Source organism: Rhinolophus hipposideros (genome assembly GCF_964194185.1).
Source record: "Rhinolophus hipposideros genome assembly, chromosome: 15".
Lineage (NCBI taxonomy): Eukaryota > Metazoa > Chordata > Mammalia > Chiroptera > Rhinolophidae > Rhinolophus > Rhinolophus hipposideros.
This window is the reverse complement of record NC_138061.1, coordinates 56,097,065-56,122,278: the sequence shown is the minus strand read 5'-3', so window position 1 is coordinate 56,122,278 and position 25,214 is coordinate 56,097,065. Positions and strand designations below refer to the sequence as shown.

Here is a 25,214-nt window from a genome sequence, read left to right as displayed (position 1 = left end):
GGTCATGGACAAAAGGGTCCACAAGTGGCCCTGAGCTGTGTGCTGAGACCCCCTAGGGCTCAACAGAGATTGAGCAATGGATAATATGATACCCTCCTATGCCAGTTCTTGGCTCATATGTCACCATTTTCCTTCCTTCTAAAGTCCTTACCTGACCACTGAATCTAAGGTTGCCCCAACCCTAGTCACCATCACAAAATCCTGTTTTATTTTCTTATTAGCAGTTATAGTCATCGGAAATCATCTTGACCATTCACTTGTTTAAGTTATGTCAGGGTGGCAAAGTCCTTAAGAGGACTCCAGAGCCAGACTCGCTCCACCACTTTGCCGCTGTGTGGCCCTAAGCAATTCACACACTGTCTGTGCTTTAGTCCCCTTCTTGGTAAAATTGGGCCACTCACAGTGCCCACCTCACAGGACTGATACAAGTAAGGCACCCGGGACAGCGCCGGCCTGCAGTAAGTGCCGTGCAGGCATTCGCTCTCACTGTCATTGTGATTAGGATGACAAGACCATGCCATTCACCTCTGCAGTCCCTAGAAAAGGACTGGGAATCACTTCACATTGAACAACTGGTGACTGAATAAATGAATGAATGAATGAATGACAGTCTCCTCCAAAATGTGTGACCTGCCTCCTTTCTCTGGAGGTTGGCTCAGCTCCAAGCTGGATTCAAGAGAGAAGCAGCTAGACTTATTTTGGAGTATGGCTCTAGGTACAGCTTCTTTTCTCCGGTAATTGGGTTTAGTTGTGCAGCAGGAGCCGTGACCTCATGCTGCCCTCTGCTGGCTGTCTCTGAGGAAAGGCAAACTCAGACACAGTGACAGCCAGGGGGGCCGTGGTGTCCCATGAGCCCCTTGTCTGCAACTTCAGCTGTTCCTGCTTTCCTCCTCTCCCCTTCTGCTCTGGCTGTACACTCACTTGGAATGCCTTTTCTAAATGTCCCTACCCTGTAAGGCCAGATCCAGACTCACGCTCCCACCGGGTGATCAGACAGCCCTCATTGTCCAGCAAGCCCTGGTACTAGCAGAATTCTCTGCTCCTTATCTGTGTGTCTGTCTCATTTCCAAACCCTCACTCTGAGCTCTTCAGGGCAAGACCCACGTGCCACCTCCCCCCACACACTTTGTCTGCCCCCCTCAGATCTCTGTGTCCAGGACAATTTCAGAATCCCTACAAGGACAGGATTGGGCCTGTGGAAGCCAGGGTGTGGGCATCTCCTTGGGCTTCCCTCTGTGCGCTTTCGGTGTCTCTCTCTGAAATCCAATCAGAATCAAGCCCCAACCCCCTCCGTCCCCCCAACACTCTGTCCCTCAGCAGGGAGAGATTCTGGACTTTTCTCTGAATCAAGTTTTTTGGAGGACATTACTGTTTACTTGTGATCTTTGTGGTGACCCTACATTCTCCCAAAAGTTCAGGCTGAGGGCCTGCTCAAGAGACTGCCTTGGAACCCATGAAGGTACCAGGAGAGGGCCCAGCCCACAGAAGGATGGGGGACCCCTTCCGGTCTCAAATGGAGATGACACTGTTGTCCCACCAGCTGTCAATCTATTATAACTCTGCCTTTGGGCTTCCTGTAAGCTCAGCTGATGGAAGCACCAGGATTCTTGCAGAGGTCCCAGAAGGTACCTTCGCTTGGTTCACTGAGGAAGCTCAGGGCGTGCTCCTGGTTGGGTTCCCTCAGGTCCTGCATAGCAGTGCCCTCTTAAGCCAAGAACAGCAAACACTAGCACACATGTTGCCCCTTTTTGCCCCCACATCACTTGCAGACATAGCTAATCAACTACCTCCTACCCAGACTGGATAAGACCCTGGAAGCCATTGTAACTCTGCAGGTATAACCAAGGGATTTAAGATAATGTGCAGGAAAAAATCTTATTGTCCAACCCTGCCTGGTTCTTCGACAAGTGCAGCTTCCTGTTCATATGAGGACCCATGGCCTTGGCAATCATGGAAGTATTCTCAGATCCCATATGGAGAGTTGCACATGTGCCCTTTTCCCCAGCGAGAACATCCTCTGCAGAGCAAACCTTGCCCACCTGAGCTGACCCTTTCAGTTCCTGGGCGATCATCTCCCCTGACACTGATGAGGTCTGATTCCCGAGCACCCCAAGGGCAGGAATCAGAAAAGGGGGTGTGCATTTTGGATTCACTATGTAAAAGGGATCTGAAGAGTCCAGAGGTGGAACCGTCACTGGGTCTGAGAAGCAGGATGGCTGCGTGCATCAGAGATGGCCTAACATCACACTCGATGCTCATGCTTCCATTTTATTTTTTAATTTTAAATAATGAAAGTAAAGCATATTTTCCTTTGAGAATGGTTTTAATTCTAGCCCATAGATTTTGGGATATTTATTGCTGTTTAACTTGAGTTTCTTTAATTACTATTAACATTGTACATTTTTCATCTTTCAAAACTATTTCTTATAAATTTTCTGGCCATCAGTTTTCTTATAAATTTTCTCTTCTCATTCTTGTCCCATTTTTCCTTAGACATTCATCATTTTCTTATTGATTTATCTGTGATGTACTTTGCAAATAAATCAGCATTTTAATTTTAATCTGATGCTGTTTTACTTTTTGGCAGAGAAGTTTTACATATTTGTGTGTGTGTGTGTGTGTGTGTAGGCAAAAGAATGAAACTGGACTGCTATCTGTCACCATGTACCAAAATTAATTCAAAATGGATCAAAGACTTAAGCCTAAGACCTGACACAATAAACTGCATAGAAGAAAACGTAGGTACTAAACTTATGGACCTTGGGTTCAAAGAGCATTTTATGAATTTGACTCCAAAGTTAATGGAAGTAAAAGCTAAAATAAACAAATGGGACTATATGAAACTTAAAAGCTTCTGCACAGCAAAAGAAACCATTGACAAAATAAAGAGGCAACAGACTGAGTGGGAGAAGATTTTCGCAAACAGTGCCTCCGATAAGGGGCTAATAACCAAAATATACAAGGAACTCATGAAACTCAACAACAAAAAAACAAACAACCCAATTGAAAAATGGGCAGAGGACCTGAAGAGACATTTCTCCAAAGAGGATATACAAATGGCAAATAGACATATGAAAAAGTATTTAACATCACTAATCATCAGAGAAGTGCAAATAAAAACCACAATGAGATATCACCTCACCCCAGTCAGAATGACTATCATCAACAAGACAAATAGTAACAAGTGTTGGAGAGGCTGTGGAGAAAAAGGAACCCTCATACACTGTTGGTGGGAATGTAGACTGGTGCAGCCGTTATGGAAGGCAGGGTGGAGGTTCCCTAAAAAATTACGAATAGAATTACCATATGACCCAGTAATCCCTCTCCTGGTTATCTACCCAAAAAATTTGAAAACATTTATACATAAAGACACATGTGCTCCAATGTTCATTGCAGCTTTGTTTACGGTGGCCAAGACATGGAAACAACCAAAATGTCCTTCGGTAGATGAATGGATGAAGAAGTTGTGGGTACATATACACAATGGAATACTATTCGGCAGTAAGAAAAGATGATATAGGAACATTCGTGACAACATGGATGGATCTTGAGAATATAATGCTAAGCGAAATAAGTCAGACAGAAAAAGCAGAGAACCCTATGATTTCACTGATATGTGGTATATAAACCAAAAACAACAAAAGAACAAGACAAACAAATGAGAAACAAAAACTCATAGACACAGATAGTAATTTAGTGGTTACCAGAGGGTAAGGGAGTGGGGGGAGGGTGATGAGGGTAAAGGGGATCAAATATATGGTGATGGAAGGAGAACTGACTCTGGGTGGTGAACACACAATGGGATTTATAGATGATGTAATTATGTAATTTCACTAACAATTGTCACCCCAATAAATAAATAAAAAATGTATCAATATTATTGTTTTGGGTTTTCTTCTCTGATATTATTTTTGGTATCTCTTCTCTCCTCCAAAACTACATAAATCGGTACTTATATTCTCTTCTGATTTTGAATTTTATGTGTAACGAAAAGAATCTGATGTTATTTTTCCTCTAAATGCCTAACCATTTAACTGAGCATTATTAATTGAACAATTCATTATTTTCCTATAATCTTGGTAATCTATTTTTACCATGCATAGATGATGTATATTGTATATATACATACTTGGGCCTGTTTTTGGTGGCTTTTACATTGTACTGTCTATTCCTGTAATACACTGTTATAATTATGCTAGTTGTATAAAACCCTTTAACACAATATGACCAAGTCCATTCTCATTATGCTTTTAAAGTAATTTTTCTGACTGGTCTAGGCTGTTTCTCATAAAACCTTTTTCACAGCCTCACTCATTTGGGGGATTGAGTTTCTGGGGATTTTACATGCCTCTCATCCTCTTCCTATCCTCTCAAGTCCTCTGTAGCCAGGGGCAGGCATCCAAGGCTTGCTCAAAACCCAGAACCAATGGTACCTTTCCTTTCCTGCCCTGATCCAGCCCTCTGGTCACATAATGTATTTGCTTGACCTGAAGTTGTCATCTGACTTTTCGGCCCTGGCCTGGCCCCAGCTACTTAACACCCGAAATGAAGTATTCAGGAAATTAATAAAAGTGCAGAAAGGCTAGCAGTGAGGTCACAGTACTATTTCCTCAGATCTAAGGACCTGGAAACATCTTGAAAACACTTTATTCAGCCCTACAAATAGACTTAGAAGTAGAAATTAAGGATTTCATTCACTCAACTCTTTCATTTATTCACTCTATCTACTTACTAAATAAATATGGAAAGTGCCATTTTGCTCAGGTAGGGCCCTCATGAGTCCCCCTGTGGCTCAAAGTTGTTTGAGCCACGCAGCCTGAGAGAGACTGTATTGCTTAAGTAAATGGCAGTCAAACAGGTTAATATTCAAAATGTATCTGGTAAGATTGGGCTACATATGCTGCAGAGACAAGGCCCAAATCTCACTCAAGGTTCCAGGTAGACCCACCCAAGTGATCTCCAAGGGCAGTTGTTTGTCATGCATTTGCTCAGGTTTCCAGAATGCTGGATTATACAATACCTTTGTATCACCAATGCTTCTGTTATCACCGTGACAGCAGAAAATAGGGCACTTCAGAAATGCAATGGCCCTTACCTGCTCCCACCCAGAAGTGACACAGGTCGCAGGTCTGCCTTCATAAGGTCTCTCTTATTGAAATGTTGACAAAAAAAAACAGTAATATCTACCACAAGATACCTGCTATTAGCCATATAGAGGACTAATTGTCACAATTAGCTTAAACAATAATGTGTGTCTTGGTGTTTGAGTAGGTTGGTGATTGCACAAGGAGATAGAGCTCTATTCTCCTGGGTAAAAGATTTTATAATCATCTGCTCATTCTGAATCTACTTGTTGGTCACCTCTATTGTGTGCAGGAACATAATTCTACAGTTTATCTCTAGGGACATGTATCGCTATAGCATCAATGAGGGCACAACCAGCCCACCATCTGTACCTGGTGCCCGGATAAATACTTGACTTATAAATTAATATTTTGTTCCCTGTAATAGATACCTGCTTTCTTGGCTCTAGTATATAAAACAAAGGTAACTTGAAAAGGTCAAGCACAACGTTAAACTTGAATTAAGGAAATCCGGAAGGTAAGAGTGATTGAGAATACCCTGAACTTAAGCAACCTACTTGTCAGTGTTTTATATCAAGGGAATTCAGAGCAAAGACAGACTCCTAAAAGAGCAAACATCAGAGGGCTCCCCACTGTCTGTTCATTTTGGGAAGTGGGCTGGTTTAGGAGGGTTGAGAACCAGGAGGGACTTTAAGAATATACTGTTAAAATGAACAGGGGCTTCCCTATAAAATTGCTTTGGTCGTCACCCTCCAGACATGGAAGGATCCCAATCTGCTCTCATGATGTCACCTGGCATTGTGAGAGTCGTAACATCTGAGAATGTTAGAGTCACACAATCCTGGCTTCACTTGGCACCAAGGTCCCCAAACTAGAGGCCACAGCTACTATGGTCGGGGTGGGCTGATAGTGTTTAAGATCTGTGTTGACCTGAGCTCATGAATGTTAGTGCAGGAGAGGCCGCCATGCTCAAGAATGGGGTAAGACCTGAATTTTCTGAACTACTTGTCTCAGTCCCTTGCTTTAGTAGGGCTGTGTCTACAGAGGCCACATGACCTTCCTTACTTGTTTCTGTGCTGGAGAACAAACCAGATCCCATGACGCAGGTAGCTCTGAAGCTCCTTCCTCGGGCTTGGGGGCTCAACATTCCCAGTCTTCAACACCCCAGGAGGTGTTTGTTCTTCCTACTGAGTCACATAGGCTGCCACTCTTTTCTTCCCTCTTGTCAAGAAATAGGTTTGACTTAAGTACTGGTATGGCTGGTGGTCACTTTTAGAGGGTCTGCCCAGACCACCATGATCTTGCATGGGTCGCAGTGGCCACACTGTCCTATGTGGTCAACCCCCCAGGTTTAGTTGATTGGACCAGAGATAGGCATCTGAGACAGCTAGATTCGTTTCTACAGGAATTTTGAATTGGTATCAAGTAACAGGTTCTGATCTTTGTGTGACACATAATTCCCTATGCTCAGGCCCTCAAGAAACCGGAAGGAGAAGAAAGTGGTGTGTAGAGGACGAGAAGAGGTGTGGATACACAGATGTAGAAGCAGGGAGACAGCACTGCGTTGCCTTTGCAACCCATCTTTCTTGAGGCAATTCATAACTTTGTTCTTAGAAAAAAATGCTCCTGTTTGGCTTAAAGCAGATCCAGTTTTGTTTTGTTTTGTTTTGTAGTGAAAAAGCCCTTTCTAAGGTCCCTGGTTGAATATGTCCACGTGTGGCCTCTGTACTGAAGACTGTTTGCTCACTATTGCATAACAACCTTATAGTTCAGAAGCTTCCGGAAATTGGGGATTTTTTTTCAGTTAATAGGAAAAAGATCATAGCAGAGAGCTGGAGCTATGTGCGGCTTTTTGTTTTCAGACATGCTGTCCTATATGCAGGAGTGTTGGGAAGAGGGCTGGGGTTTGTGGGTTCTGTTCAGGAGGAGCCAGAAAGGGTAGTCCTCCTGGTCCCTGGGAAAAAAGGAAAGAGTGGTAGGTTTCTTGTCTGGGGGAGGGAAGCATATGTGTTGTCCCCTCCTCTGAGCCTGTGGTTCATCCAGGTGTCATTCCGATTTCTTAAGCACAGGTGCTATTCAAATAATTTTTGCCGCAGTATGTCAATAAACCAAGTAACATACAGAGGCCTTTAGCCTAAAAATGTATAGACCAAAAGTATAAACTTAGGGGTCAGATGACCTTTTTCATGATGAGCTGCTGCACTGATACCACCCATGGTCTTGGGCAAGTCCCCTCCCCTCTCTGTATCTTGGTTTCCATATCTGTAAAATGAGGACAATTCGACTCAATTATCGCAGAGTGGGGAATAAACATTCCTGGCAAGAGGAGGGTTGGGGATGGATTTGAGCATGGCTGGACACCCTCTGTGCCTGAGATTTCAGATGGAATTAGGATTGTGAAGATGGTGCTCCCTCCCATGAGCCAAGAGACAGTCATATTGACGTGGTTAGAAAGAGACCCTGAGTGCGCGAGGATGAGGTGTCTCCTGGCCATAAAGCCACGCAGTCTGGCTGGGGAGGCAGGTGACCTGCCAGGTCGTCCCACTCTGCAGTGCAGCATTCAGGGCTCAGGCAGCCCCTGAGGCCTCCCAGCGCTGGGGCTCCAGCTGCAATGGCTAGAGGAGTCTGGGGCTCAGGGAGAGGTCCTGAGCAGCGATATACACGTGTGAGCCACCGGTAGAAGGAATCTGAAGCCGTGGACAGAATGAGCTCAGCCCTGGAATGAGGTGAGAAGAGAAGAGAGGAGGACCGAGAGTGAAGGCTTCAGCACATCACTATTAAGTGGTCAAAAAGAGAAGGAGGGACAAGCAAACGGAGCTGAGGAGCAGCCATAGGATAAAAGCCAGCAAGATTGTCCTGGAAGCCAAGAAGAGGATTGATGAAGAGGGAGCTTACTAGCTGGGTCAAATGTGGCTGATAATTCGAGGATGAGAAGGGCTGAGGAAGAGCCATTGGATTTTGAAACAAGGTGGTCTTGGAGACCTAATTGGATCCTTTGCAACTGGGAAAACAGGCTGGCCCTTTTCTCCTCTGACAGGGCTGCCAGTGCGTGAAGCTAGTTCTGCATTTTATTCTGAGAGAGGCATTCCATAGGAGCGCTAGCTCTGGCCTCAGCTAGCTCTGGCCTCCACGGCTGTGGAGAAGCCTTGGGCAGCAGAGGTGTCAGCTTTTTATTGTGATGTTGGCAGTACAGAGGTGTGGGCTCCGACTCAGCCAGGCTCCTGGGTCACAATTGCCCTGCCCACCTCAGGGGGCTCAGAACTCGCAGACCACAAGGCGGTTTTCACTGCACTTCTTGTCGTTCCACTTGCCGTTGGTGTAGAGCTCCACACATAGCTCTGCCCCTTTATCGTTGTTGGGCTCCCCTGGGGCCCAGTTTGAGTAGACCAGGGGCTGCCCCGTGGGGTAGGTGAACTTGCCATTTTTGTTGGTCATGCCTAGGAACACATTCTTGTTCTGAGCTATGGCCAGCTGCTGCACGGCCTCATTCTCGGCTGCAGAACGTGGGGAAGCCACCTCTCCCCCAGCCCGTCGGCATATCTGCTGTGCTTCCGAAAACGTTTTTTCAAAGCCTCCTGTCTTGAAGATCTTCTCCCCAACACTTCGGCCGTCGGGAAACATCTCCACTAGGAGAAGAAAAGAGTCAGGTTGGGGTTGTGGCATCACCTGGCCAGAACTTAGGGGCTCTGAGACCTTTGTCCTCCAACTGGAGCGCTCAGGCCTCCCATACTGGGTATCGTGGCACCAGATAGGACAAAAGCGGGACACTTGGTTCCAGAGCGGCCCCGGCTCCACGACGCGTCCTGTGAGGTGGTACTGAGGTCTCTAGTTACAGATGAGAACACTGGACTCAGAGAAGTTAAGTAAGAGGCCCAATGTCACGTAATTATCAAAAGTAGAGTTAGCAACTAAACCTTGTTTGATCTGACACTGAAGTTTGGACGTGCTCTGTCTATTTCACCCTCGTGGCATGCCAGAATCAGCTTTCCAATTATGGGGTAGAATTGCACTGAGTTTGGCCAGGGAAAGGGCACCGTGCAGGCTGGGGCAGTCTCTGAGAGTAGGGACAACACAGCCCAGGGCCCATTCTGATCTCACTCTGACCCCTTCATAACAGCAGGGTGTGTGGGGTTGTCAGAGAGGGTCTGTGCTGTTGCGGGGTGAAGGAAAGGGGAGGAGAGGGTGGGCCACCTGAGATGAAAATGTGCTGATCTCTGCGCTGGGCACAGCCCAAGGCTGGCCTCTCGGTGTACCTGTGGGGAGGGCAACACCTGTCATCCTCCCCCAGAGCGCTGGGTGAGAAGATGCAGGTGTGCAGGGCAGTGGTGGGCACGGGCGGGATCAGTGCTGGACAGCTCTGTCTGTCCGTCAAGCCAGCTGTTCAGCCCCATCCTAGCAGGGACAGTCCAGGTGGGCCAGGGAAAGTCACTTCTCTTTTCAGATCTTCCAATTCCTCATTTCTAAGGTGGGGTACACTTTATAAAAGCATCACCTGTGTGACATGTCAACTATCCCTTTTTATTCCACCTCATTCCCCATCCTTTAGATTTCAGGGCTCATGCATGGACATTTTCAGGGCTCCATAGAGGGCTCTAGCCTCACAGGGCTAGTTAGGAGCCCAGGCTGCACCCTGACTCACTTCTCTTCTCCTCTCAGCTTCAATAAGGGCTCAGAAGGCAGATTCTCCACATGCCCGGGAGGGCACTCAGAGCAAACCCGGACAAGGTCAGTGCAAGAGTCCATGTGCCATTACTGGGCTTGTGGCCTGCACCTGAGTCGGCACACATGTGCACACATGAACAGGGCCCTGTGTCCATCGAAGGTACAGGGAGTACTTGAAGTCCACCTGGATGTGTGTGAATGTTCTGTATGTGCCCGCATCTGTGTGTGTGCTCATGTCTGTAGATGGCATGCAGTGAGTGCCTATGTAAGTACACGTGTGGCAGGGGCATGTGCACAAGTTCTCCCGTGTTTGCATCACTGTGCATATGGAGTGACTGAATACGTATGCAAATATGTTTGTGGATGGAGGAAGACACGCCAAATTCTTGAAATTCCTCTCATCCTTGGTACTTAGGTACTGCAGTGGCTTAAGTACTTAGGAGCCAACTCTATGTCTCACCCAGACAAGCCCCTTTACGCCTTCCTCCTGCAGAAACTCTTCTATTTTTGGATCAATGAGATTTGCTGACTGATGTGACTCAAAGCTGACGTGGGGGGGGAGGGGGATTAGGGACTGAGGTAGATTCCCAAAGGCACAGGGCACTCGGGCACGTGCTCCTGCAGGCCTCTGACTGCTCAGCATTCCAGAGTTAGGGAAGAATCTCTACTTTGAACACCCAGGATGGGGCAGGGGGTGTCCAGCACTAATTAGAGCCCAGAGGCAGCCCGTCCCCTGCCAGACCCCGGGCATGTCTCAGGTGAGACTCTCGGCCACACACCGAAATCAGGCCCCCACAAGCCTTGAACCTGAAGGGCAGCGTCCCAGCCCAGCTCTCAGACCAGTGTCTGGAGTCTCAGCTCCCATGGGCTGGGCAATTGTACACCTGGCCCCACAGATCAGAAATGCATCCTGGGTGACTGGGTGTCCCCATATCTGTCACAGGGACCAGCACAGGGTTGGCAGGAGTGAAGGTGTGCTGAACTGCGTTGAGCTCGGGGCATTGACCTGGCTCAGGTGACAGGTGGCTGTAATGTCAGGGTTGTTCCGGAACCTGATAGCCCCAACCATGCTTCCTCCAGCCCACTGAACTGGCGATCGGGCCGTATCCTGCCACTTGTCCCTTGCACCTACCTCCAGGCCCTGGAGCATGTGGCTGCAGTGCTCTGTCCCATCCTTATCCTTAGCCCCACACCAGCTCCAGGTCTAGGCCTAAACATGGTCCCAATTCACACAATCCCAGGCCTTGGCCCAGCCAACCCCATACCAAGGTTCAGATGCAGTCTGGGGCTTAGCCTCTGTCTGATTCAAGTTCAGGTCCAGGAACTCACCTTTCTTGTATTGAGACAAGGTACTCTGGAGGTGTTGTATCTGTGTCTGCAAGGATGCCACCTGCTGCCTCAGAGCAGTGATGTCTGCAGGAAAGAAAGGCCGAGTGAAGGCACAGCCGGGGATAGGCCTACAGCCTGGGCCTCAAAGGGAAGGGCTGCAGGCACACTGGGAGTGGGGGTAAGGAACTGGGGCTGACCCCCAGAAAGCCCACATCTGCTGAAACAACTGGTCCCTGTGCCCATGGGATGTGCCCTGTGCCCACGTGGTTCTGCTGTGAACAAACTGCCCCCTGAGCAGATCCTTGCACCCTACTGACACTGAAAGATGACATTTTCACTCCAAATTCTGAAAATCTGATAACACTTCCTGTGGAGTGGAGAGACAGGAATACACATTTCTCAAGTACTTCCCATCCATTGGTTTGTTCGATGCTCAAAGCTATCTGATGGGTTGTGAAGGGAGATGTGCTTGTCCCCATGATCAAATGGAAAAACTGCTCAAGGTTGCCCTCCACTGAGTAAGAGAGTCTAAAACCAGAGCCTTCCAGCTTGTTAGTCTCTCCTGCTTTCACACACTCCTGTAATTAGTGGGGCTGACACCAAGAGGAGGGCCCGCCCTGAGCTGAAGAGGGCCCTCCCCTCCTGGCCCTCCCCACCGTGGTGGGGGCTCCCAGAGCTAGGGAAGCCTACCTTACCTGGAAGTCCACTCTCTCCCTTTGCTCCTTTGTCTCCAGGAGCACCTCTGTCCCCCTTTGGTCCTGGGGTGCCGCTGGCCCCTGGAGGTCCCTGTGGACCTATGGCTCCAGCAGGCCCTGAAAATGGAGAAGAGTTGGGTGAGCTCTGTGTACATTTTCCAGCATTTTCACCTTCTCTGTATGTGGACTGTGCTATTGCCTGGCAATACACCCGCCCCATATGCAGTCTGTTCCCAGAACCCAGCCACGCACCGTCTCTGCGCACTGACCATCCCCATCCCCCAGCAACCAACCTTCCTTGTACAGACTATCCCTGTTCCTCACTTCACACTCTTCCTAGATACAGCGCTCCCCGAGTCCATCGATGTACCCTCCTTGCGTATGCTCACCCTACCACCCGTTAATGTCAGCTCTGACCTAATGGGTGGGGTGACGGTGGAGGGGTAGGCGTTAGCAGCTCCAGGTGGACACAGGAAAACTGAAGCCCCACCCCAGCTTCTTCCATCACTCACCTGCTGTCCCCGCAATTCCAGGGACTCCACGCTCACCAGGGGCACCTCTCTCTCCCTTAAGACCTGTGGGGCCTCTTGCTCCTGCAGAGCCTTCCATGCCTGGGGCACCCACTTCTCCTGAGGAAGGAACAAATTGGGACAAATGCTGCTGAGAGTGTGAGCAGTATGTGTCGTTCCCTCAGTAGTGGAGCTTTTCATCCACAGCTCCAGGGTGAGAGAGAGAACTGGGGAGACTGTGCTCCTTACGGCCTGGGGCTCCTCCATGGAGGCTAAGAGAAAAAAAGTACCGTCAGTGTGGGACTGTCGGGGGAAAGGGCCATAGCGTGGTGTATCGAGTGCTGATGGTCTGGGCATTTCCTCGCACCATAAGCATGCCTTAGGTCACATCAGGGACTACCACTGCCATTCTTCCTGTCTCTCTCCCAGACCAGCCACATACCAACCACCTACCTTTGGGTCCAGCCTCTCCTCTTGGGCCTGGTTTGCCTTGAGGTCCGACATTCCCCTGCATTCCTGCGGGACCCTCTCTTCCCGCTGGACCAGGGGAACCTGGAGGTCCTGGAGGTCCTAAGGAAAAGGACCAGCCCAGTCAGTGACACTCACTCTTCCTGGAAGTGGGAGTGCATGAAAAGATGAGAGCAATAATAGAAGCTTGAGAGGCAGAATCATCCTAGAGATGAAGCCCGACAGTATTTCCAGCCTTCCCCAAAATAACCCAGTGCCACCTTCAGAACAACCTTCTTCCTTCTTCCTTAGATGAGACATGTGCATGCCTATTGGCATCTCTTAGTGGCAGCAGTACCACTTGCAGACATTGCATTCCATGCCCAGCTGCTCACCACGTGGTCCAATGTCTCCCTTTGGTCCAGGTTCTCCAACAGAACCATTATCTCCTTTGGGCCCAGCTGGGCCACGTGATCCAGGCAACCCCATTCGCCCTGCAGGTCCTGGCAAACCTGTAGCAGCAGAAGAAATGGTCATAAACCTGGGCCTCAGGCACCCTGACATCCCTTCAGGGTTCTACAGGGTGTAGACATTCTACCTTCACACTCCCCAGTCCACGGGTGATTCTGGATATGGGCGTCCACATCCCCATTTTATAAGGAAACAGGTTTGCCAGAGTTAGAGGCGGCTTCAAGCCATGACCTGTCTGACTTTCCATGCATTGCACCTTCCCCTGCCCCAAGGCCGCAGCATTTAGGGCAGGAAATCTGACAGGATTTACCCTGGATCATGAACTCGTTGCTCTCCTCTTCCTAGAACCAAAATTTATATAAGAAATGACACCTGACACTAATCATCAGGGAAATGCAAGTCAAACTCATGAGATTTCACCTCGCACTTGTTAGAATGGCGATCATAAAAAAGACAAGAGATAACAAGCGTTGACAAGGATATGCAGAAAAAGGAACACTGTGTGCTATTGGTGGGAATGTAAATTGGTACAGCTGTTATGCAGATGAGTACAGAAAATACTCATCTCAAAAAATTAAAAATAGAATTACCGTACAATCCAGCAATTTCCCTTTTGGGTATTTATCCAAAGGAAACAAAAACACTAATTCAAAAAGGTATCTTCACCCCATGTTCATTGCAACATTATTTAGCATAGCAAGAGATGGAAGCAACCTAAGTGTCTATGATGGATGAATGGAAAAAGAAGATGTGATATGTATACATATATACCAGGGGTGCCAAAAAAATGTATACACATTTTAAGAGATGTTACTTATGCTCAAGCAGTAGTTTGCCATCATCAGAAGTGTCTGGACGCTGATGTAACCATTTTGAGCACCTCTTGTAATGGCTGAAGTCAAACATGACTTATATTCATCTTTTTTTATCGGTATATATTGACTATTACAATCAATACAATTTTTTCCTTTCTTAAAATGTATATACACTTTTTTGGCACCGTGTGCATGTGTGTGTGTGTGTGTGTGTGTGTGTGTGTGTGTGTTGCAATATTATTCAGCCGTTAAAAAGAAGAAAATCCAAGGCTGGCCAGATGGCTCAGTTGGTTAGAGCACGAGCTCTTAACAACAAGGTTGCCGGTTCAATTTCCACATGGGATGGTGGGCTGTGCCCTCTACAACTACGATTGAACACAGCAACTGTACTTGGAGCTGAGCTACGCCCTCCACAACTAGATTGAAGGACAACTACTTGGAGTTGATGGGCCCTGGAGAAACACACTGTCCCCCAATATTCCCCAATAAAAAATTTAAAAAAGAAGTAGAAAATCCTACCATTAGCAACAATATGGATGGACCTTGAGGGCATTATGCTAAGTGAAATAAGCCAGACAAAGAAGGACAAATACCATATGATCTCACATATATGTGGATTCTGAAAAAACAAAACAAGAAACTCGAACTCATAGATACAGAGATCAGATTATTGGTGGTTTCAAGAGGTGGGAGCTGAGGGGTAGGTGAAATGAGTGAAGGTGGTCAAAAAGTACAAACTTCAAATTGCAAAATAAATATGTCCTGGGGTAACGTACAGAATGGTGTATTGTATATTTGAAAGTTGCCAAGAGAATACATCTTAAAGGCTCTCATCAAAAGGAAAAATAAATCGTAGCTATGTTTGGTGATGGATGTTAACTAAACTTATTGTGGTGATTGTTTCACAATATACACAAATATTGAATCATTATGTTGTATACCTGAAACTAATATCATGTTATATGTCAATTATACCTCAATGAAAAAAAAGGAAAAGCTCTGTAACATGCTTTTCAAACTATAGAAAACAGCCCAAATTGTATCACTAAGTGATAAAAGTATGTTATAAATACTATGTTCAATATAATTCTGTTTCATAAATATGTACATACATTGTAGGGTGTGTGTACATGTAATACACATTGGAAAAATCACAGGAAAGGCATACACAAAAGTATTAACAGTTGTTTTTCCTAAGTGGCACAATTAAGGCACTTTAAATTGTCTTCTTTTTGTCTATTAGTGACCACATATTATTTTCTACTGCAAAATAACCAAACATTTAAAAAAAGGCATGTTACCTCAAGAAAGGCTGCCTCAGCCTGAAATTACAGAAGATTTACCCAAAAAAGACTAAAAAAAGCAAATAAATGGCTATCAATATTTAAGAATTTTACACTCAATTCTGTGAGTTTGGTTATTCTTTTTTTTTTTTTTTGAGGTGAAATTCATGTAACATAAAACTAACATTTTTAAAATATACAGTTCAATGGCATTTAGCACCTTCACAACGTTATACAACTACCACCTCTATTTAGTTCAAAAACATTTCATTGCCCCAAAAGCAAACCTCATAGCCATTAAGCAGTCACTCCCTATCCCCTTCCTTCCCCTCAACCCCCGGCTATCACTATTCTGCTGTCTCTGTTACGTATTCTGGATATTTCATATCAATGGGATCATGCAATATATGACCTTTCGTGTCTGGCTTTTTTAACTTGGAGTGACATTCTTAAGGTGTATCCACTATATGGCATGTCTCAGCACTTCATTCCTTGGCATGGATGAACAATGTACCGCTGTGTGGACAGACCACATTTCGTTTATCCATTCATCAGTTGATGGACATTTGGCTTGTTTCCATCTTTTGGCTGTTGTGAATAAAGCTACTATAAACATTCATGTGCAAAAAAAAAAGAAAAGAAGGGAAATGACACCTGACAGGGAGTGCCCACTGGCTATTCATTCACTTATTTGTCCATTTGCTCATTATTGCATGTCTCTGTTCACTAAGAAACCAACTATGGAACATAACTTTATGCTTAGCACTGAACAAGATGAAAAGGTTAGCACCAGGTCCTGTTCTGCAAGGGATTTGTAGCAGGATATTAAACATAAGTGAGGAAGACGAAGCATGAGAAGCCCGTCATCCCATCACAGCACCCCAACCCTAGCACACACACCTATACTCAGAGCTGTTTTCCTAAAGGAAGAAATGCGACTTCAAGGGTGAGGAGGATGTAGAGAGACTTGTAGAGGAGACGTCACATTTCAGACATGGAACCCATGTTTCCAGGGCAAGAGAGGCCAGGCCTGCCTGGGGCAAGAATGTGCTGGTGATGGGGGGAGAACTGGTGCCTTTGAGAGGTTCTGTGCTGTGCGCTGTGTCCTGATTTGGGTTAGGATCCTCACTAGGAATGAAATGGAAGCACAGAGGGTGACAGGATGAGCCCCACATCCATACGCAACAGTGTACTATGCTAGGGGTAGACATGCCCTGACCCCAGGCTGAGCCTCACTTGGGCTCCATCCTGGCCAGGATGGAGCCACGTAGAAGGGCCAAAGGGAAAATCCACTCCCTGGAAGGGGGAGTTGGAGGTTGCCCATCCCTGACACACAACGGTGAAGGCCATGAGAGCACTGGGATGGGGGAAAGAACACCTTCAACAACAAGCGCCTGTACCTCCCAAAGCACCAGTCTGGTACCCTAGTATTCCCCCAAAGATCTCTCCTAAACCCTAATGCCACCTGAATTGAAGCTTTACGGACCAGCAGTTTGGCCAATCTTAGTTGTACCAAAATTTCTCCTCGCCTTACATCTCCAATTCATTCATTCCATAAGGAGTCACTGAGCTTCTACTATGTGTAAGGCACTGTCTTAAATGGGATACAGTAGTGAGAGAAACAGAGAACAAATCAAGTCCCTTCCTCACGGAGCATAAACTCCACGGCATAGAAACAGATAATACAAATTAAAACGTATGCCATTTGGTTTATTAGATCAGAATAAGAGTCACAGAGGAAAGATAGCATAGAGAGTGTTGGTGCGGGTGTCTTCTAAGTGGGGAGGTGATCAGAGAAGGACTCACAGAGCACGTGGTCTGCTAGTCAAGCTGGGAGGGTGAGAAACAAGCACAGCGACCTCTATGGGAAGAGCAGTGGCAGGACCCTGAGCCGGCAGGGGGCAGAGCGCCGTGAGGGGCCAGGGCAAAGCCAGTGCGGAGATGAGGAGAAGGAGGTGAGATCAGAGAAGTAAGCAAGGGTAGAGAGGGGCCCTGGGGGCTGCAATGAGGGGTGTGGCTTTACTCCTGACGCTACTGTCTCACCAAATCCTTCTGAGCAGGAATCTTGGAGGTGCTGAGGAGTACGGGAATCGTCTCTGGAAATACAATCCCCCAAAGCAGGGTCCATGTCTTACTGGCCCTCCAGGACACGTCCGGGCATCACCACAGTGACCGTGGCACCAGCCTCCACCTCTATTCAAGGGTCTCTCTTCTCAGGCCCATCTGTCCTTTACAGCAGGTCCTTGGGACCATGTGCTTCAGAATCTGCAGGGGAGGTTGTCACAAGAGCAGACTCTCCCACCCAGACCTACTTGGGTCACGGTTCTGAGGATGTTCCAAGCTCTTCAGTAAATTCTCTGACCCAAAACAGTAGAGTGACTAAAGTGCCTGGAATTCAGGAGCCAGTGTGGAGCCTGGTCTGCCGGCCCTACTGTGGGCTATTCTCTCTCCAATCGCCAACCAGGAGAGAGCTGGGATTCTCTGAGAGCTGGCACCTGGAATACCACCCTTCTTCTGAGTCCACTTCCAGGCAGTCTTCCCAAGCCCCACCCCATTTCTGCTGGGAGACACTTTCTGTCTGTAAAGGACAGATAGACACTTGTTTGCTTGTCCTTCGTCCTACAAAGCCTGGCAATGTTCCCTATTCCTTCCAGAAACTAATGTTGTTAGTTTCCTTCCTCCTTCTACCAAAATACAAATTCCAGAAAGAGAAAGACCACAGTGGATCCCACGATAGGCCCAGCCCAATCCCACGGTGGTCTCTTCATCCTTGTCACTGGTTCATTGAATTCTCCTTTCTTGCCAATGAGACCCAGATCCTCCCCTGTGGAGCAGTACTACTTGGATAATACCCTTAATAACAGTACCTTTGGAAAGCTCAGAAGAATTCACCTGACGGGTGCAATAGGAAGACGCAACTTTATCCTGAAGTCTCAACAAAGGATAAAGCCTTGGCTCAGTTATTTGTCACTGTGTAGGAGACATTATTTTCACTACAGATGATCCAACTGAGATTCAGGGACACTGAGTGATTTGTCTCAGAGGGGATCGTGCTGTGGAGATGGAGCTAGCAACCAAGCAGACTGTCTGATGCAGAATTCTACGTCCTTTTTACTCTCCTGACTGGGTGTCATTTAGCCTCCCTGCATCACAATTTTCTTACCTGTCAAATGAGATTAATATGTTCCTTATAAGTAGGATTCAATGAATTACTCAAGAGAATGCCCAAACACAGGGCTAAACAAAGAAATGTGAGCTCCTGCTCCTGCTCTCCTTAATGTACTAGTGTTTAGGGCAAACCCTTATGATCAGGCTTGAGTCTGGGGCCACAGAGCCTCATCCTTTCCTACCCTTCATGCAGTAGAGTTTAATTAGATATTTAAAATATTTAACACCCTGCACAGGAACCATCTAATCAAAATGTACAACTGTTACGTGCCAGACCATGGTTCTAAAGGGCTCCAAATACCAGTCATTTACCCATTCTTGGGATGGAAAAAAAAATCAGAAAATCCTAGGGGAGGAATCAGGGCAGCTGGGTGACAGAGGCAGGCACCTGGGGGCTCAGAGCAGTCACTCATTTGTCAACTGGTAAAGCAGTGTTTTAGGTAGACTGAATGTCTGGGGGATTCCTCCTTCCCAAGGAAGTAGGTTTCCATCTCCAAGTCTTTCACAGAAGAATATCCAGAGTTAGTGGGTCAGTTACAATTCCAATGCCCACCCCTTCCCACCAGGACAAACCCATGGTCCCAGCTCTACCTGGATCCCCCTTCTCGCCCCGAGGGCCTTCTCTGCCATCCCGTCCATCACGACCAGGCAGGCCATTCTGCACGGGGCTACACATGACCAGGGTGCAGGCATCAGTCATTATTTTCTGGGACTCGTTCTTCACTTCCACAATCTGTGACCTCAGAGGTCCTATGAGCAGGATCAGCATGAAGAGGGGGAGGAGAATCATGGCCTAGGCAGTGAACAGAAAGAGAAAAACATGCTCTTGGTTCTGCAACATGGGTTAGGGCTTGGTCCAGCTGCTGGATGTCAGGAGAGGCACTTCCCTACCTCCTCTCCCCTCCTGTGGGGTGAGAGCAGCAGGACTCCGAAGGCAATTTAGGGACAAGGTGGGCATACAGTCTGGCATGGAAGAGCATGAGTTACCTAGGTGGAACTCTGATGGGTTCACAGCCTCATCTAATCATTCTCAAATGCACCATTTTGTCTCTTCTAGTGCCTTCCCTTGGACACTGCCATCAACACAGTGGCTAGGATGTAGAAGTCCTCACCAAGGCCATTTGTCATATCAGAAGGATTCACTGAGTGCCTTTGGGCAGGACCTTTCCCCTCTTTGAACTTCCCTCTCCCTGTCTGTATCTTTAAAGTGGTTGACTTAGCTCCAACAAAGCAAACCCATGCCTCTCACTTGTTGCCCTGGATAGACTAGCATTGGTGGTCTGCAGTGCTGGTCTGAAAAGGAGCCAGAGTCCTGAATGCTGAGTAACATTTGTCCTGAGCACAAGATGGGTACGTGGTTGCATGTTTGCCAGGAGATTTGTCATTCCTGGACTAGACGCTGTCTCCAAGGAGAAAGTTCCAGATGGAACCCAGGTGAAAGTTCTCAGAGATACTAAATTAGCAGCTGGAGAGAAGCTGGGACACCTAGAGTCCTGCCCAGATTACCTGAGAGGACTTGGAAGAGAGGTCTTATGGAGGAGGGGGCATGTGAGATGGGCTCAGTCAGGGTAAATGTAGAAAGAACAGATGTCCAATAGGGTACCCAGTTACCATCTGAGACGGACTTCGGAATTAAGTGAGACTGGTGAATGTGGGAGCCTGGTCACTCCCAGTGTTGGACTTCTTTCCTCTCTGAGAGAAACTGTAAAGTTATAACAATGGAAAGAGCTCACAGGAGTTGCAGAGGCTGGGAACAAAGTCCAAGGGACCTGTGCAAAGGAGAAGGGGGTTGCCAGGTAGGCTGAGGTGGTGGCAGGGGAGGGACTTCCTAGACAAAGAAGTGCCCTTTTCTCCAGTTTCTGGTGATTCTGGGCAATGGGGGACCTTATTTTGCACTAGCCTCTTTCCATTTTGAATTTATGAGGTGTGATCCAACAAGACAGTGAATGTTTAAATTTTAAAAAATTTATTACAGCAAAAGACACATTGTCATTAATCCCCCTCAAAAAACTCCCCTTCACTTCAAACACACTTATCCCATCGTTCTTGCCACTTTCTGAAGTAGTTCTGGAAGGTCCTCTTTTGTGAGTGTGTTTAGTTGCCCTGTCATGGCTGCCTCCATGTCCTGAATCATTTTGACTTTGGGCAAGAGCCAGAAGTCACACGGTGCCAGATCCGGTGAATAAGGTGATGAGGACACACCGTAATGTTTTTATTTGACAGAAATTGCCATATGCCAGAAGCAACGTGTGACACAGAGTGTTGTCATGATGGAGGATGATTTACAGCACACTTTAAAACACACCTTCTCTCAACCATAGCTCACACCCGACTGACTGCACTGAACAAGTTGAAACTTGTCACACACTGTGACTAAGGTTCCATGTGCCGCTTCCCATAGTGAAGATCCCTGCCTTTGCTTGGATGGCACTTGGCAGCAGCGTTCACTGTATGATCACAACGGAAAGGCTCCGTGTCACACATTGCTCCTGGTACAGCAATTTCTGTCAAATAAAACATTACGGTGTGTTCTCATCCACCTTATTCATTGAATCTGGCACCGTGCAACTTCTGGCTCTTCCCCAAAGTCAAAATGGCCATGAAAGTAAACGTTTTGAATTGATTCAGGACATCAAAGCAGCCACGACAGTGCAACTAAAGACACTCACAAAAGAAGACTTTTAAGAACTGCTTCAGAAAGTGGCAAGAATGATGGATTGTGTTAGAAGTAAAGGGAGTATTTTGAGGGGGGTTAATGGCAATGTGTCTTTTATTGTAATGCATTTTTTAAAAATGTAAACATACACCTTACTTTTTGATCACATCTAGTACCACTTCCTCGGACATCGTGGAAGTTTCTAGAAACACCCAGGCGAGCTCACAGGCCAGCAGCAGCTGCCTCGCTGCACTTGCTGTGGCAGAGGTTCAGTCATGAGCACTGAAGGACACAGGCCAGAGCAAGTGCATTGTTCCCTGGTCGCCGCTGCCTCAATTCTGGGGCCCGGCACCCAAAGCTGGGGAACAATAAAAAGCAATACATACTATGCCCAACAGCTCAAGATAGTACACAAGGCACCACAATCCATTGTAGCATGAAGAGGCCTTGGAGAGAGCTAACTTACGTGTTTTCGGAACTAAGATTCAGATGAGTCATCTTAGCTGGGGCTATAGAAGGAGTGGGCAGAGCCAAAGCCCCTCAATTCACATAGTGTTCAGCTTATGCCAAGCTTTCAGACTAAGATTTCGTTGATAAAAACAAAACAAACTCGTTTGAAGACTGGTTGGAAAAATCAGTGACCTAGTCTAATAAGTATAGGTTTTAAGTAAAACTTTGAGGCTAATAGAAAAGCATGTTTATCCATGTCCCACAGGCAGTTGGTACCAGGATGGGCTTAGAACCCAGGGCTGTGAATGTCTGGTCTGTTTCTCCTCCACCGCACTTCTTCCTGAAGATATAGCAGATGGAGAGGAACCAAGAGAGAGAAGGAATTGCATTTCCCACTGAGGCTTCCAGACAATGGCATCTGGGATCTGGGTGGGTATCACATCCTATCATCCACCCTCTCTCAACCCAGAGAGCAAAGGAAGCAGAGTAATGGGCAGAAGAATGCTCCTTATTACCCCGCTATGCCCCCCACCTCCCACACCCATACCTCCTAGACCAGAACAGCTACATAGACCCTTCCTTCCTCAACACCAGTAAAATATACCACCAATAGTGGAGCAGGCGGCTATGCACTGGACATTGGGAAAACAAAATGAGAGGCAAGGACAGACACACTCACCGCTGCTTCTTCTAAGACTCCAGGATCTCCAGGCAAATTAGCCTTTCCTTGGCAGGCACTGTCTATTTATGCTGCCCTGTAATCTGAGCCACCTGTCCTGGTCTTCTGAAGAACTCTTTAAGGGCAGTTTTCTTCCTTATTGACTCAGTTACTCTCACCCCCACCCCCCCCCGGGGTTCTGGAAACCTGCCACTGATATTCCTAACACTATACATATTATCGCCTTAGATTAACAGAGTACCTCAGTCCATGGTCTTATCTGCATCTCACTGCTGCTCTGTGCATTGAGGGGCATCACCAGTGTCCACGTTTTACAGACATCCAGGAACCCAAGGCACTGAGAAGACCAGCAAGTTGCACAATGACTTGCACCGATTGCAAAAGCAACCTGCTACTACAGATTTCAAGAGCCATGCCTGCTATGCCCGCTTTTCTTCCTCCTTCACCCCAACATTACCACCCAGCTCCTGGGAAAGAGCTGGGAGCTTCTTGGCATTTCTGGGCAGGGCTGGGGCTGGTGGAGGGGCTGCAGAGGCAGCAGCCTGTGGGGGACATGGCTGGGGAGCTACCACCTGGCAGAGGTCACTCTTTTGTTTCCTGCGCCAGATCTTGGAGAGCTCTCCACTTGCCTTTTGTGGGATGGACTTCCCTTCACTTCCTTGCCCTCATCTCTCTACCTCCTTAAGTACTGTTGGTCCTGTGTATTGCTCTAATGACCACTTTGCACCCCTGAGCTGCTCATACACTATTGCAGGCATCCCCAGGGCAACTCTGAACTTCCGGTGACGGTGGGGCAGCTGCCTGCCCTACCATCCTTGCTGGCATGCTTGCTTCTAGATCCCTGGGACTTCATCTCTTGCAATAACCCTTTGCTCGGGTCCACGTAACAGCAGCCCCAGGCCTCCAATCCTTTCCTTTGCCCATCCCTTTGGTGGTGCTTCCTTCCTCCCTGCTTTTGATGCTTCTTGTGGCATCTTGTGTATACTGTCGAATATGTAATGCCAGATTTCCTCAGCTAGTAGGAAAAGGTCTTCTGTTTCCCACATTGCAATTTTGGAAGCCGGATCCCTAATGAGAAGGCTATGTCATTATTGACACAGAGGCATCCCCATTCTAGGATGTTCATGAGCCACGTAGAGATCAAGACCAGCATGGAGGCTGAAGTAAACCATTGCTCTCCCCTCCCCACAAAGCCTGCATATCAAGTCTTAAATGGTGAGCACAGTGGCTTTCACGCAGAGGACCACTAGACCACCCTATCTTCCCAAGGTAAGGTCCTGGATGACCACACAGTTGCTTTGGGAGCTGGACACTGATGCTACTGCAGCCTCAGTGATATCTGCAGACCCCGGTGGACTTCATTAGCTGCACCTTTGTCAGAGCTAAGCTGTGGCCTCTGATATCTGGCTTACTGGCTGCTCAGCCACATCGCTGTTGAAACTCCCAGCTCTGCGGGCCCATTACATGTCTTATTTCATTGTTAGACCATAATGGGAATTTTGGACGCTAGTCCAAAGACAATGGGATTCAAGACAATAGTTCTAGACTCCCCACCTTAGTCTGATTTACTTTGACACTTGGCCTATGACCTTGACTTCAATTCTTGACCCACGGGTGGCACAGTATTGTTGTTCTCAGTTCCTCTCCCTGATTTATGGACCTTGATGCCTCTGTTTCTGGCTTGATAACTCCCTCTGACTTCTAAGCTTATCCAGTTTTCTTGGAGAATTTCTGGTCTCTATTCATGGCCTGGACTATGGGCCTGAAACCCAATCCAGACCTTCACCTGAGTTTGAACTGAGCCAGTGTATCCTAGCTGTGTGTTTAATGATTGGACAAGGAAATGGAAATGGATATACGGCATGATGAAAACCTGTTCAGCCTGACTTCTTGGAAATAGATATCTCAATCTACATGTTCTAAAATCAACAATAGTTGCGTTAACACTAATCCACTCCTTTTCACTACCCTTGATGGAAATTTCACTGAATTGCATACTGACGTATCCATTTCTTATCCCCCAGCCATGAGAGAATCCCCAACAATTCTAGTCCAAGATGACCACGCCACCTCATTTTCAGTCATTCTATGCTATCTTCTTTTGTGATTTGTATTCTCATGTTCTTTCCCTGCCTCCTCAGTGAGACTATGAGGTCATTTTCTAAACCACTTCGTTGATGTACGATTGACATACAAAAAGCTGCACATTTTTAACATAAAACAACTTGATGAGTATGAAATAAGTATACACCTGTGAAACCCACATGACAACCAAGCTGTAAACATGTCTATCATCTCCAAATTTTTATTTTAATGTTTTTATGGTAAGAACACTGAAGATGTACCTTCTTAGCGAATGTTAACTATACAATCTTAACTGTTAACTGTAGGCCCTATGCTATACACGCCTCCAGAACTTATCCATCTTGCATAACTGAAACTTTGAACCCTTTGAACAATACCTCTCCCTTTCCTCCTCTACTCAGCCCCTAGGAACCACTGTGTACTCTCTGATTTTATTTATCACAGATTTGTGAATTTATCAATCTAGGATTCATAAATCACAGTTTTATGAATTTGACCGTTACAGAGTTATCATAAAAGTGAGATCAGGAAGTATTTGTCCTTCTGTGTCTGGCTTATTTAACTTGGCATGATGTCCTCCAGTCCGTTCATGTTGTTAATGGCAGAATTGCCTTCCCTTTTTAAACCTGAATAATTGTTATACATATAAAAAACATGACATATATATATATATATATATATATATATATATATATATAACATTTTCTTTTTTATCCAGCTTTATTGAAGTACTGCATAATTGAGAAATATGATTGTAATATATTTTAAATGTACAATGTGATGATCCGATACATACATTGTGAAAGGATTCCTATAATCAAATTAATTAACACAAACATTGCCTCACATCATTACTAGTTTTGTTTTTGTGAGCATACTTA

General features: G+C 46.6%; 1 protein-coding gene across 2 annotated transcripts; it reads right to left on the bottom strand.

Annotated features, from left to right (window-relative positions):
* Positions 1-3,364: 3,364 nt before the first annotated feature.
* SFTPD (surfactant protein D) lies at positions 3,365-22,923 on the bottom strand. Of its 2 annotated transcripts, none has more exons than XM_081074144.1 (8): positions 22,249-22,923; positions 19,055-19,256; positions 13,122-13,238; positions 12,733-12,849; positions 12,283-12,399; positions 11,771-11,887; positions 11,076-11,159; positions 3,365-8,710 (listed from the first exon to the last, which is right to left on the bottom strand). In XM_081074144.1, the coding sequence occupies exons 2-8, from the start codon at positions 19,251-19,253 to the stop codon at positions 8,340-8,342; spliced, it is 1,122 nt and encodes a 373-aa protein (XP_080930270.1). In that variant the 5' UTR covers positions 19,254-19,256; positions 22,249-22,923; the 3' UTR covers positions 3,365-8,339. The 2 variants fall into 2 exon arrangements, with proteins under 2 accessions (XP_080930270.1, XP_080930269.1); XM_081074143.1 differs by having other exon boundaries at positions 22,490-22,686.
* Between the last annotated feature and the right edge of the window lie 2,291 nt (positions 22,924-25,214).

Excerpts from the sequence above, each read along its gene's own strand:
- SFTPD (XM_081074143.1), bottom strand. The coding sequence starts at position 22,543 with ATGCCCCTCAATGCACAGAGCAGCAGTGAGATGCAGATAAGACCATGG. Across the intron at positions 19,257-22,489 it reads AGATAAGACCATGGACTGAG|GCCATGATTCTCCTCCCCCT; the intron begins GTACTCTGTTAA and ends TTCACTGCCTAG. Across the intron at positions 8,711-11,075 it reads CTTGTCTCAATACAAGAAAG|TGGAGATGTTTCCCGACGGC; the intron begins GTGAGTTCCTGG and ends TTCTTCTCCTAG.